Below are 12,560 nucleotides of genomic sequence, written 5' to 3' on the forward strand. Positions count from 1 at the left end.
TCCCGGGACCCCGGGAAGCCTTCCCGCTCCCCACGCTCCTTGGTGCCTGCCGTCCCCCGCGGCCGCGAGAGAAGGGGTTCCAGCCCGCGGCGGGGGGTCATCTGCGCGTCCAACCGGCTCCTCCGCGGACTGGCCGCCAGGGGGCAGCAAAGGCGCCGCTCCCGCCCCCCCCCCCCCCCAGGGAGCGGGCGGGGGACCCCGGCCGTGCCGTCGGGGAGAGAAGACCACCCACACTCGGGTCCCAGCCGCGTTTATTTGCCGAGAAGGCGAGCCCGCTGACTCCAAGGCCCGCAGCCCCTGGGATCCCCCAGGGCGCCCAGGGCGCGGGGCGGGGCGGGGGGCGCCCAGCCCTCACAGCCGCTGGGAGGCCAGGACCTCGGGGTTCTCGTAGCAGTGCGCCTCCTTGGCGGCGGCGGGCGGGGGGCTGCAGGCCCGGCAGGGGCAGCAGCGCCCCACGAGGCGGTCCCACGGCTCCAGGGAGCGCAGCCAGCGGGGCAGCCAGGCCCAGGAGCGCAGGGCGCGGGGCAGCCAGGCCGGCCGCCGCCGCTGCAGCACGTTGACCAGGGCGACCAGGAGCAGCAGCGCCAGCACCGGCCCCGCGACCCCGGCCAGCACCGCGGGCCCCGCCAGCGAGAGCCCGAAGGTGGCGAGCGGCAGCAGCAGGAAGCCGAGCAGCAGGTAGGCCACCGCCACCCAGCGGTAGCGCGCCGTCAGGTCCCCGAAGCGCCGGGCCAGCGGGATGGGCAGCCGCAGGAGCGGCACCGCGTACCACAGCAGGATGCCAGCCGCGTTGAAGAAGAAGTGGATGAGGGCCACCTGGGGGCGGGGCAGGCAGGGCCGTGACGCGGGTCCCCTGGCCCCCCGGCCCCCCAGGCTGCCTCCCCCCTCCCTATACCCCCCCCCCCGAAATGGTGCTGAGTCCGAAGTCAGTCTGGGGTCCTGCTGCTGGGCTGAGACGGGCCACCTGGGAGGGCAGGTTCCAGCCCGGTGTGGGCATGCGCCTCCTGCACTGCCCCCGCATTTGGGGGGGGGCACCTGCATGGCTCCCACTCCCTTCCCCCGCCCCCGCCGCTCCTCATCCCTCAGTGGGCTTGGCCACCCAGCCCTGGGCTCTGGCCTGGCTGCTGTGGGGGGACCTGCAGGGCCCCACATGCAGGTCACCCCCCTCCACCCCCATCCAGGGGCTGCCGGACTGAGGAGCCGAGCTGGCGGGCGCCGTCTGGAGGGCCCCCCGGAGGACGGTGGAGCAGGCCCCGCACTGGGGGGTCCGAGTGGAAGGTGGGAGGTGGCGAGGGCCTGGGCCTCTCTTCCTGTAGGCAGCAGCCCAGCAAGACAGGACATTCGGGAGCTGCCTGTCCCGCCCCAGGCGGAGGCAGGGGAGGAGGGACACTCGGCCGGAGCAGTGGACCCTGAGGGTAAGCCGGACTGGGTGGGACGGGGTACAGGGCAGAGCCGGGGCCAGGGGGTGCCCAGCACAGGTGGGGCGCGCCTCTGCAGGAGCAAGCGTGTCATCGAGGGGACCTGTTGGGTTTGGGTGATGGGGGCGGGCACATCTGCAGGTGGTGGAATAGAAGGAGGCCTGGAAGGGGCAGAGCCAGGGCACGGGGAGGGGACGGGGGGGACAGAGAGAAAGGTGCAGAGGGCACCCCAGGGCTGCACAAGGTAGCGGGGGAGGAGAAGCGGGACTGGGGGTCCCCGAGATGCCCACTGGGTCCCTGGGGCCCAAGGAGACGGGCAGCTGGCCTGGGCAGGCGGTTGGCGTCCCCGAGAGCTTGAGCCGTGGCCAGCCGGGGGCAGGCCTCGGCTTCCCGTGTGCGGGGCTGGCTGCGGGCACTGGGTGCCGGGAGCGGGGAGGACAGGGAGGCAGTACCTGGAGAGCGCTGGGCAGCGTTCCCGGGGGGCTGGCCAGGGCGGCCAGCAGAGCCGTGGTGGTGGTGCCAACGTTGGAGCCCAGTAAGAGGGGGTAGGCCCGCTCCAGGCTGATCACCCCGACGCCTGGAGGAGCAGGGGTCACGGCGGCGCCCTGAGCCCACGCCCCCCGCCCCCCGCCCCCGTGCCTGCCCGCCGCTCACCCATGAGCGGCACGATCGCGGCGGTGAAGACGCTGCTGCTCTGCAGCACGAAGGTCATGCCGGCGCCCACCACGATGGCCAGGTAGCCGCTGAGCCAGCCGAACGGGAAGGGGAAGTCTGGGGGGGCAGCGAGGTCACGGCCGGCCGGCCTCCCCGCCCCGCCCCGCCCGGGGGGCCCTGGCCCGCCCGCGCACCCACCGGCGTTGATGACGGTCCGCACGGCCTGGGCGATGCGGCCGCGCAGCAGCGAGTTGAGCAGCTTGACGATGAGCACCAGGCAGGAGCAGAGGACGAGCAGGGAGCCGGCCAGCAGGATGAGGCCCACCGCCAGGTCCGAGAGCGCCGTGCCCGAGAACAGGTGGTGGCCTGGCGGCGGCGGGGCGAGGGGTGAGCGGGGGCGCCGTGGCCCTGGCGGGGCGGTGGGGGCTGGGGCGGGGCCGGGCCTCACAGGGCAGCTGCTCCGCGGGGGTCGAGCCGTCGGTCCTGGGGCAGGCGCCCGAGGTCGCCGCCCCGCAGTCGCTGCTGTTTCCTGGGATCTGGGGGGACAGGCAGGGCGGGCTCAGGGCGGGCCGGGAGCCGGGGGGCTGGGCGGCTCAGCGGTCGGAGGGCAGGGCAGAGGCACCTCACCGTGGGCTCCCTGGCGCCACACCAGCGCTTGATGAGGCTGCTGTTGGTGGCGTTGTGCGTGGCGCTGTTGGCAATCGCGTCAGCGTCCAGCTGCAGACAGAGGGGTCGCGACCCTGAGCTGGGCTCTCGGGAATTTGCCTGGAGCTCACACCGTGGCAGGGCCCAGACCCCCCTCCTCTGTCCCCTCCGAGGGCAGCCCGTCCGCACCTGCACGATGAGGTGGGTGAGCGGCCGCGTCAGCACCTTGAGGATGTCGGGCGCCTGCGTCCCGGGCTGCAGGCTGGCGGCCTGCAGGGCCAGCTCGCTGAGCCGCTCCAGCGGGGCCGCGGCGCTCTCCAGCGGCAGCAGGGTCAGCACCGTGAGCCAGTTGAAGATGCCGTGCACCGCGGAGCCGCCGAAGGCCCTGCCGCCGTGGGGGGCGGAGGGGTCAGCTGAGGCTGGCTCCAGGGCAGCCCCGGCCCCGCCCGCCCGGCCGCTCACCTCCGAAACTCATCCCGGTCCCCCGACTGCGCCATGGAGACCAGGGTGCTGGTGATGGAGGTGCCCACGTTGACCCCCATGATGATGGGCACCGATTCCCGGACCTGCAGCACTGTGGGGGGGCCGTGTCAGCCTTCCGTGCCCCCCCAGCCCCCCCCCGGGACAGGAGGGCACTCACAGTTGGAGGCCACCATGCTGACCACGATGGAGGAGGACGTGCTGGAGCTCTGGACCAGCACCGTGACCAGCACCCCGATGACCAGCCCCGCCACCGGGTTGGACAGCACCACGTTGTCCTTGAAGATGTCCCCGGCCACCTTGCCTGCGCCCGGGAGAGAGGGGTGCTGAGGCCCGCGCCTGGCGGCCGCCCCGCCCCAGCCACCCCTCCGGCCACTCACTGCCCAGCAGCTGGAAGGCGGAGCTGAGGGTGTCCAGGGAGCAGACGAAGAGGTAGAGGCTGCCTAGGAGTCCGCAGGCCTTGAGGAGGCCGAGCAGCACCCGCCGCACCCGGCCGGCCGCGCTGAGCTCTGCGGACACAGGGCAGCGTTCCACAGCCAGCCCGTCCGCCCGCCTGCCAGTCCACCTCCTCGCCCCCCCTCCCCCCTCCCCGGGCAGGGCTGGGCAACCCCCCTCCGTTCCTTTGCAGAATGGCCAAGCAGACAGCCCCGGGGCCTCCCCGCAGCTCACTGCCAGCAGGAGGGGGAGCGGGTCCCGCCCTGGACAGGCAGGCAGCTGAGGGCAGCGACGAGGGTCCCGGGGTAGTGGTCTGCGGGCGGGCTCCCTGTTGGGCAAACCCCCTCCTGCTCAGACCCTGGGGGTACAGCCCCGCATGGCCAGTTCCCTGGCACCTCCTGACCTACCTTTCCAGGACTGGCCTGTGTCCTTCAGCTGGGGGAGGGCCCAGGGGTCCGCGGCCCCCTCCTCCACGGTGGGGGCAGGGCTGGAGGTCCCTGCAGGGGCAGGGGCAGGTCGAGCCAGGGACCGAGCTGCGTCCTGGACACCCCCAGGTGGGGCGGGTGGGGGTGGGGAAGGCCATGCACAGGGGCCTGGGGTGAGGGACGGGGGCCCTGACCAGGGTCGTCCTGAGCCCCTCCCGCCTCCCCGAGCGGCGGGTCCAGGGCTGGGCCTGATACCTGCATATCCTGGACTCCGGTCCACCAGGCCAACCGTGTCCAGGGTCGGGGGGCTGACCTGGCCCCCGGGGGGAGAGCTCGGCATGGATTTTGGGCAAGGACAGACCCAGGCCCAAGCCCGGATCTGCGGGGGGGAAGGCAGGTCAGACCCCCCTCTTCCCTCTGCCCCCCAGGCCCCTGGGTCCTGCTGGCCTGGGTGACCCCCCCAGTCGCCCCCAATGGCTATAGTGACCTCAGGCGGCTGTCAGGCAAGCCCAGTCTGGTGTCGGGGGCAGAGGTGAGCCCCGCGGCCGGCTCCCTCACGGTCCGGCTGGCTGGAAGCAGGTCTGGTGGGCGGCCCGGGGCAGAGGGTGCTGAGGCTCGGCCAGGAGTGGCTGGGAGCCTGGAACCCGGGACCTCTTCTGTCAGGGGTCACCGGGGCCATTGTGGATGACTTAGACTTTGGCACTTGATACCAAACGGTGCCGTCTCCTCTCGATAAGGGCCCCACCCCCGCGGAGGGGGCAGGGCAGGGAGCGGAGGTGCCCGCTCCGTCTCGGGCTCCCCCTCAGCCCGCAGGGTCTGGGCCCCTCCACCCCCAGCTCTCTGCCTCAGCTCTCCCGTCCCCGGGCCCGGTCCTGGGGGCTCTGTCACCCTCCCTCCTGCTGCCCCACACGCCGGTCTCTGTCCTGGAGGCCCCCCAGCCCTGGCCCCCGTGTTCCTGGGCCCTCCTGGTACTCGAAGCTCCTACCTGTGTGGGTAGTGAGGGGGCACCTGCGGGGAGGAGACACAGGGCGGGCGCAGCCGCAGGTCAAAGATCCGCTGGGCACACACATGACCTGCCGTGGGCTGAGCCCCATTAATGTTTACCCAGGAGCGAGGCCCCCGGGGGTACCCTGCAGAGCCCCAGGCACCGGCCTTGCCCGGTCCCACTGTCACCCCGGGCAGGTGCTCCCGGCCCCGAGCCAGGCCCAGGGCCTCGTGTGGCCGGGCCGCGACCCTTCGTGCTGGCCCTCCACAGCCGGTGCCCGTGTGACGCTGTGACAGGGGCCACTGCCCGCCGGGGACGGAGCAGTGTGCTGGGCGCTGGCTGGGAGACCGGGGGGCCGGGGAGGTCTGCCTGAGCCCTCGGCACTTATCTGGGTCGGCTTGTCCCTGCCTGGCAGGTGGTGGGAGGGAAGCCCTTTGTACCAGCCAGGCGGGGAGGGCGGCCCGAGGTCATGCGGTTCAGACCTGGCTCGGGGCCGGGCTGGGCAGAGCTCTCTGCAGGCTGGGTCCGGGGGTGGCCAGCAACGGTTAGGGTGTGAGGTCCCCCACTGCAGGTGGAGGGAGCAGGGACGGGGGGAGGGCGCCCCCCAAGGCCGTGCTCTGGCCCAGCTCTCCACCCAACCCCACGTGGCCCCGGAGGCCTGGCCCCAGCCTCTCTCCACAGCTGAGCCCTGACAGGCCTCATTGCTTGTGGGGCGCCTCCCCTTGGGGTCACTCCCCTTCCTGCTCCCGGGATGCTGGGACCAGCTCCCCTCGGGCGGGGTCTCCCCAGGGGCCTGCTGACCCGCACCCTGCCCTGCCCACCCGTCCCCGAGCCGGGGGACTTTGCCCGGGAGCGGAGCAGGTTTCTGAGTGTTCTCAGCAGATTCCCGCGTCCCGCCCCTGCCTGCCACCCAGCACCCAGGGCGCCTGGCGTCCCTCCCAGGGGCTCCGAGCGCAGCACCTCTCGGGGGGGTGGGGGGTGGGAATATTGTAGCCCAGCCTCGGGGTGTCTGGGCCCAAAGCCGCCAGCAGCTGCGGCGGCCCCTCCACGGGGTCTGTGTGTGGCCACTGGGGGGCAGAAGGCAGCTAAGGGACAAGCAAGGCCTGGGTGGGCGTGGGCCTGCTGCGCTGTGTGACCTCGGGCAGGCCCCCACCCTCTCTGGGCCTGGAGCTGACCCTCTCCGCGGACACCTGCCCCGGCGGTGACCTCACGCCTGCAGGGACTCCCCTCACGGCACAGACACGGGTGGGTTTCAGGAGCTTTGTTGAGTGAAAACGCCACAGGCTGCCTTGTGGGCCAGGGAAGCAGGAGGCGGCCCTCCCTCCACGCCCGCTGGGACCTCTGGGAGGGGTCAGGGCGGGGCGTACAGGCTCCCACAGCAGCCCCCACCCCTGCACCCACCCGGGCCAGCTCGGGGCCTGGGATCCCTGCGGCTCGGGCGGGCAGTCACCATCCCTGCAGAGCCTCGCAGTCCGAGGCCGCAGCCCCCGCCTTAGGCTGTGGCCCAGGTGTCCGTGGGGGGCGGCCCCCGGGACCCTGAGTCCCCAGGCCGTTCTGGGCAGCGCCCGGCAGGCAGCCGCCACCCTGTCCCAGGGGCGCCGTGGCCGGAGCTCAGACCCCGGGGCTGCCCGGGGGGGCCCAGCAGAGGGGGCCGCAGCCCCAGCAGCAGCAGCGGGGCTGGGGGAAGTGGGGCTGGGGGCCCAAGGCCGGGCAGAGCACGGCGGGCTGCTGAGTGACCGCGGGGCCGCCTTTGAGGGGCGCGGGGGGCGGGGGCTCCGCGCGGGGCGGCTCCCGCTCGGCCTTGATGGCCAAGAAGGCGGCCAGGTCGAGGTCCAGCATGGCCACCCCTCCGCGGGGCGTGGGGGTGCTCTGGCGGCACTGCGGGCAGGGGATCCAGCGCTGCTCGTGGGCGGGCGCGTCCAGCCTCCGCACGCACGCCTGGCAGAAGGTGTGGCCGCAGTACAGGCGGCGGGGCAGGCGCCCGGCCAGGTCGTAGGCCGAGTAGCAGACGATGCAGTCGCCTCGCCGGGTCCCAGCGGCCGTCCCCTCCTCCGAGGCCGGGGGACCCTCTGGCTGCAGCATCCTGGGGGAGGCGTGCGGGGATCTAACAGCCACCCCGCCTGCCTCTGCCCCCGTCCTGCCCGGTCAGGGCCCAGGCACGGGGAGCCCGCCCCAGGGGACAGGAGCCCAGGCCGCTGCAGACGCCGGGGTCGGGCCGCAGCCGGGGTCCCCGGGGCCAGCGTCCGGTCCAGCTGCCTGGCCCTTTCCCGTGGCCCTCCTGCCAGGCCCCCGCCCCCACCCACCCCGCCTGCCCGGGTCCAGGCCTCCTACCTGCATTCGCTCTGCGGGGCGACTGCGCCGGCCAGAGGGTGGCCGGGGGTGGGGGGACCCAGGGCACCCTGCGGCTCCCTCCCTGGGGCTCACGTTACTGGCCGAGCCCGAGTCAGCAGGTAGGCAGGTGGTGGCTGCAGGCGGGCGGGCGGGCTCCCCTTTCAGCCACAAAGCACTTGCAACTGGATCCACCCGTGCCCCCCCACTCTGCCCCGCCCCCACCCCCTCGTGGCCAGACCCAGCTCCAGGAACCCCCAACCCAGGCCTGGCTTTGCCGCTCCTGCAGGCTCATCGTCCCACCTGCTCACCCAGACCCCCTCCCGGCCCCCATCCTCACACTGGCCCTCACACTCCCCTCCCAGCTGGAGCGGCTCCTGGTCTTAACCTGATGGGCCTTTCATCTCCGTTCTGGCGTCGCCTCCTCCAGGAAGCCTGCCAGGACCCCACTGGCCCAGAGCCTGAGGGCCCCGCCCCACCCAGTTCAATCACAGTGTGAGGGTGCGCGTCTGTCGGGGTCGGCGTTTCCATCCTGGCCCTCGTCCTGGGGGGGTGGCTCGTCCCGAAAGGCCCCAAGGAGCTCCTCACACAGACACACGGACCACCCAGAGGCAGCCCTGGACACGCCCATCAGAGCCCCCGCCCCCGGGGCCCCAGGGACACAGACACGGCAGAATGGGGTGCGTAGAGAAGGGCTGTGACAGGGTCAGGATCCCCAAGACCCTTCCACCTCGATGGCAGGAAGCCCAAGGCCAGAGCCCCCTTACTCCCATCGCGGGCAGTGTGCAGCCTCCTGCACTGATCGGACAGGTTTCTGGGGCCGGCCTGGGTGGGGGCGGGCCGGGGGCAGGGGCCAGGAGTCTGGCACCCCGCGTTCCCGCACAGTCAGGCCAGTGACATGTCCGTCCACACCCGTGTGGCCAGTCACCACGGGTCAGGGAGGGCCGGCACAGGACCTGTCTGTCCTGCGGGGCCAGCTCGACTTCCTCCCTCAGCTCTGGGCCCAGCCCGGAAACACCGGGTGCTCGGTGCCGGCCTCCGCTGACTCCTCGCCCCGGCATCCTGGCCTCACCCGCAGTGAGGCAATGCCGGGCTTCGCCGCGGAGCTGCCTGCACGCCCTCCGACAGGCATGCCGTGCTGCATGCAGACGGGGGTGGAGGGGGGGTTGGGGGAGGACAGGGGCTCCGCGGGGCCTCCCCCAGCCAGCACCTTCGCTGCCGCCTCCTCCAGGAAGCCCAGGCCCTGGAGTCTGGACAGGGCGGAGCGGCAGGGCCGGGCGCCCCAGGGCAGGTGCAGGAATGGGTGTTTGGTGGGAAGAAGAATGCCTGGCGGAGGTAGGGCCGTGACTCACAGTGGGAGCTGGGCTCGGTCCCGGCTGCCTGAGCTCCCACTCCCAGAACCTGCCGGCACCAGTCCCACCCACTCCTTCCCTCCAGCCGGGTCCTCCTCCTGGGGGCCTTTCTTGGGGCTCCGCTCCCCAGATTCCATGCATGGTCTCCTGTCGGACCCACAGACTGAGGTGTCTCCTAGCTGGAACCCAGGCCTGGCCAGGGCCGGGGACACACTCCTGCCCCTCCTGCCCATCCTTAGGGCAGACCGGAGACCTGCAGTGCAGGTTAGAGAATCGGTGCCGTGGCTTCCCCGCCCCGAAATGTCCCACGGCCGCGAGGGGCCCGTGTGCCTTCCAGCCCAGGTCCCCTCCGAAAGGAATCGCCTGAGGACGCTCACTGCTTTATTACCAGGCTCGGGCCTGGGGGAGGGGGGAGGGGGGAGGGGGCCCCTTTTCCAGAGGCCCGAGCTGAGCTGTTGGCCTTGGTGGCACGCAGGTGTCCCTGCCTAGGGTGGGAGGTGGCTGGCACCCGTGTCGATGGCCCAGCGGGTGCCTCCAATGTCCACGCGCCGCCGCGCTCCCGAGCCGAGTCTGGCCGCCGCCGGGCGGGCCGGGCTAGGAGACGACGCAGCAGCAGCTGTGGCAGCGGCAGAAGCGGGGGCAGTGGCAGCAGGAGCAGCAGGGGCAGCAGCAGCAGTGGTGCGCGATGTCGTCGCCGCGCCCGATGGGCGGCCGGCCGGCGTAGGTCAGTCCCGCCGGGCGCTGCCCGCTGCAGTAGGGGTTGCCAGGCTGCTGCCAGGACTGCTGGCCCTGGAAGGGGGCGGCCCCCTTGGCCCCCTTGGCCCCCTGGGGCCCCCAGACCTCCTCGACGGGCTGCAGGAGGCGGCTGGGCTCCAGGGCGCAGGCACCCCCAGACAGAGGCTGCAGCTCCGAGGGGCCGGGGCCGGCCTCCAGCTGCTGCTCCAGGTCCGGGCGCAGGTGAGCCCGGGGGATGCTGATGTGGGTGTACGGGTTCTTGACCACCATCTCGTGGGGGTCCATGGCCCGGCCTGGCAGGGGGGCAGAGCAGACGGTTGGCTCCGTGGAGAGGAAGTGCCCACCCCAGGGAAGGCCAGGCTGTGGAGCTGTCCGGGTGTCAGGGGGCGCGCGCCCGGGTTCACCAAGTGTGAGGGCCGGTCTCCAGCTGCCCCCGTGGCAGTCCCCGGGGGAGCTGGGATGGGCGGGGGGGTCTGGAGGCACAGCAGAGCTGGCCCTACCGGGGAGGGGAGCCCCAGTGCAGGGAGGGCCCAGGACCCACCTGGAGTGGCACCGCCGTCTGTCCTCTGGTCCTCCCAGTGCCTGTGAGCTGAGCCACTGGCAGCTCCCTTTTCCCTCCTGGGGAGGGGTGGGGCCGTGGGCGGGCCTCAAAAATGGGGTTCCCAAGTTCCCAGGAGGCTCTAGCTCCTCCAGCATAGCGGGCACCCACCCTTCCTTCTCGGGTGGGCGGTGGCCATGGCCCGGGCTCTGAGGGGCACGGCCAGCCAGGGTGACTCAGCCTCGACACATGCCAGGCACGTCCTGGGCCCAGGAAGGAGGCCGGCGGGGAGCTGGGGTCAGTCCTCAGACCCCAGTGGCAGGTGGTCTGGGGACTCTGGCCCTCACTCGCGCCCCTCGGAGCCCCTGCTTTTCAGCAGAGGGCGGAGGTCCGCGCTGCAGCCACAGCCTCTGCCCCAGACGAGACCGGAGCTGTTTGAGGCGTGGACTCCTGAGCGCAGGGGTGGGGGACGTCCGGCCCGTGGGCCGTGGGAGGCCCGCGAAGCCATTCGGTCTGGCCCTGCCAAGGCATTAGGGGGAGTTAATGACATGTGTGAGCGGACGGAGCAGGCTAGCTCTGAAGCTGGTCATTTGTGTGGCCCGCGCACGATGGTATTAATATCAAATGGCTCCTGCGGGAAAAAGGCGCCCGCCCCTGACTCAGAGGCTTGCCTTTTAACTGATAAAAAAATTGATTTACACACTTTTGCTGATAAAACTTATCTTACAACTGGCGACACGCGCTTCCTACACCCAGTGACGGTCTAGCTCCCTTCTGAAGCCAGCGTCCCTCTGCTGGGAGGTGCCTGGGCCCTCGAACCCCTCCCACCTTCCATTGGAAGGTGGCACTTAGCACTTGCCATACAGGGTGGCTGCGTGCAGGGGTGACAACAGATGTAAACACTCGTGCACCCTGGAGCCGGCGAGCTCCCCCTGGGGCGACCCGGGGCGGGAGGGTGCGGCCAGGACCCGCCACCCCAGTCCTTGGTGGCCCGGGGAAGCCCTAGGAAGGGCGGGATCAAATCAGACGTGGCCCAGAGGCCAGGGTGACCCGCGTGGCCTGCGTGGGGCCGGTCTGACCGGTCCGGACGCGAGCTCTACCGATGCAGCATCCGATTCCACGGGGACCAGGCCCGCGGCCTTGAACTTCCCAGGCCCAGAGCGGAGGCCTGTGCGCAGGCGCCGTGAGTCCCGCCCACCGCTCCTGCAGACCCCGCCCCTCGCGGCGAGGCGGCCAGGCCGCATGCGCGAAAACAGGCCTGAGGCGGCCGGTGGGAACTTTATTCCCCAGAAGCCTCCGCGCTCGAGGGTTTCCTTAAAGACCCGGTTCGGGGTCTGCTGGCTCCGGACCGTTCCGAACCCGCCTCGGGCCGCCCCAGCTCTGAAAGGCGGAGCTCTCGAGGCGCGGACTCGGGACGGGGCTTGAACGGGGCGGGGCCTCGCACCTGGGGGCGTGGCCTCGGGAGGGGCGGGGCCTGTGGCTGGTGCGCGCCCAGCGGGTCTGTAGGGGAGCTGCGTGGAGTCCGAGGCTGAGGCTGGGCCCCCGCGTGTCCACTGGCCCGCGGGCCTCCCTTGCTCCCGCTTCATGCCAGAGCCCCTTGAGGCCGTCCCTGCCCCTCCCACCGGGCGCTGCGCACCTCTCACACCTGCTCCTGCGGCTTGACCGGAAACTGAGGCCCAGACACTGGCCGAGGTCACACAGGCCGCCGAGTGCGGCCCCAGGGGCGCTCCTCCAGCCTGATGTGCCCACGTGGCTCCCTCTCCAGGGGCACCGACCTCTGGGCTCCGTGGCCCTGAAGGGCCTGGGCACACAGGTGCAGCCTGAAGGGCCGGGGCTGTCCGGGTCAGAGGCAGGGCCCTGCGCTGCCACAGGACGGCAAGCGCCTCCGTGCCCTGGTTCCCTGCCCTGTGGTTGCCACCATGTCCTCTGTCCTCCCTGTCACCCGAGGGAGGGCCCCCCATAGGCCCAAGGGAACAGGGAAGCCTGGCCTGAGGAGGAAGCAGAAAGGAATGGGGCTTCCTGCCGGGTGGGGTCAGGTGAGCGCTCAGCTGTGACAGCCGGCACGTGCTGCCTGGGGGTGCGGGAAGGCCACCCCACCCTGGGTGGGTGTGTGTTGTCTATCCAGCTGTTTGACCTCACCCGCCCACCTGTCCAGCCGTCCTGGTCCCGGGAGACTTCTCCCAACTGGCCCTCCCTCCGTCCACTCCCGTGTCCGCCCACCCAGCTCCCCTCTACGGCCACACTGCCCTCAGCCCGCGGCGCTGGGCAGGTGCTGGGCGCACCTGGGAGCCGGAAAACCCCAGGGCGCTCACGCTGGGCCTGAGTGGAAGGACAAGCAGAGACCCTGACTCTCCGGGGCGGGGGCGGGGGGGGGGCACAGGGGGTCCCAGGGCTGAGCCCGGGAACCAGCTTTCCAGGGGTCACCTCTGGGCCCCTCTCCTTTCCCTCTGGCACTGAGGCTTCGGGCTGAGAAAAGACTTCCCTTCCAGAATGGGGGTCCGGGGGAGAGAGGCTTGGCTGGGACTCCGGGTCCGCCAGGCGGGGACGCAGTGGGGGAACTGGAGG

General features: G+C 72.0%; 3 protein-coding genes across 3 annotated transcripts; all 3 read right to left on the bottom strand.

Annotated features, from left to right (window-relative positions):
• Positions 1 to 351: 351 nt before the first annotated feature.
• On the bottom strand, positions 352 to 4,397 carry SLC34A3 (solute carrier family 34 member 3). Its single transcript, XM_054726772.1, has 12 exons — positions 4,313 to 4,397; positions 4,040 to 4,129; positions 3,578 to 3,706; positions 3,358 to 3,501; positions 3,180 to 3,291; positions 2,907 to 3,102; positions 2,700 to 2,789; positions 2,521 to 2,608; positions 2,271 to 2,438; positions 2,073 to 2,189; positions 1,871 to 1,995; positions 352 to 816 (listed from the first exon to the last, which is right to left on the bottom strand). The coding sequence occupies exons 1-12, from the start codon at positions 4,395 to 4,397 to the stop codon at positions 352 to 354; spliced, it is 1,809 nt and encodes a 602-aa protein (XP_054582747.1).
• Positions 4,398 to 6,653: 2,256 nt separating this feature from the next.
• RNF224 (ring finger protein 224) lies at positions 6,654 to 8,859 on the bottom strand. Its single transcript, XM_054726874.1, is given in 4 exon segments — positions 6,654 to 7,082; positions 7,084 to 7,125; positions 8,443 to 8,620; positions 8,723 to 8,859. Coding segments are annotated over 4 exon segments (786 nt in total).
• A 236-nt stretch (positions 8,860 to 9,095) lies between these two features.
• Positions 9,096 to 10,378, bottom strand: CYSRT1 (cysteine rich tail 1). Its single transcript, XM_008152464.3, has 2 exons — positions 9,999 to 10,378; positions 9,096 to 9,750 (listed from the first exon to the last, which is right to left on the bottom strand). Exon 2 carries the CDS (start codon positions 9,740 to 9,742, stop codon positions 9,317 to 9,319), a length of 426 nt encoding a protein of 141 aa, XP_008150686.2. The 5' UTR covers positions 9,743 to 9,750; positions 9,999 to 10,378; the 3' UTR covers positions 9,096 to 9,316.
• Positions 10,379 to 12,560: the final 2,182 nt, after the last annotated feature.

The sequence above is a fragment of the Eptesicus fuscus genome, chromosome 15 (genome assembly GCF_027574615.1).
Source record: "Eptesicus fuscus isolate TK198812 chromosome 15, DD_ASM_mEF_20220401, whole genome shotgun sequence".
Taxonomy (NCBI): domain Eukaryota; kingdom Metazoa; phylum Chordata; class Mammalia; order Chiroptera; family Vespertilionidae; genus Eptesicus; species Eptesicus fuscus.

Coding starts and splice junctions, on each gene's coding strand:
- SLC34A3 (XM_054726772.1), bottom strand. CDS start 4,397: ATGCCGAGCTCTCCCCCCGGGGGCCAGGTCAGCCCCCCGACCCTGGAC. Junction 2,609..2,699: donor GTGGCGCCAGGGAGCCCACG/GTGAGGTGCCTC, acceptor CTGTCCCCCCAG/ATCCCAGGAAACAGCAGCGA. Junction 817..1,870: donor CGCTGCCCAGCGCTCTCCAG/GTACTGCCTCCC, acceptor CCCCGCCCCCAG/GTGGCCCTCATCCACTTCTT.
- CYSRT1 (XM_008152464.3), bottom strand. CDS start 9,742: ATGGACCCCCACGAGATGGTGGTCAAGAACCCGTACACCCACATCAGC.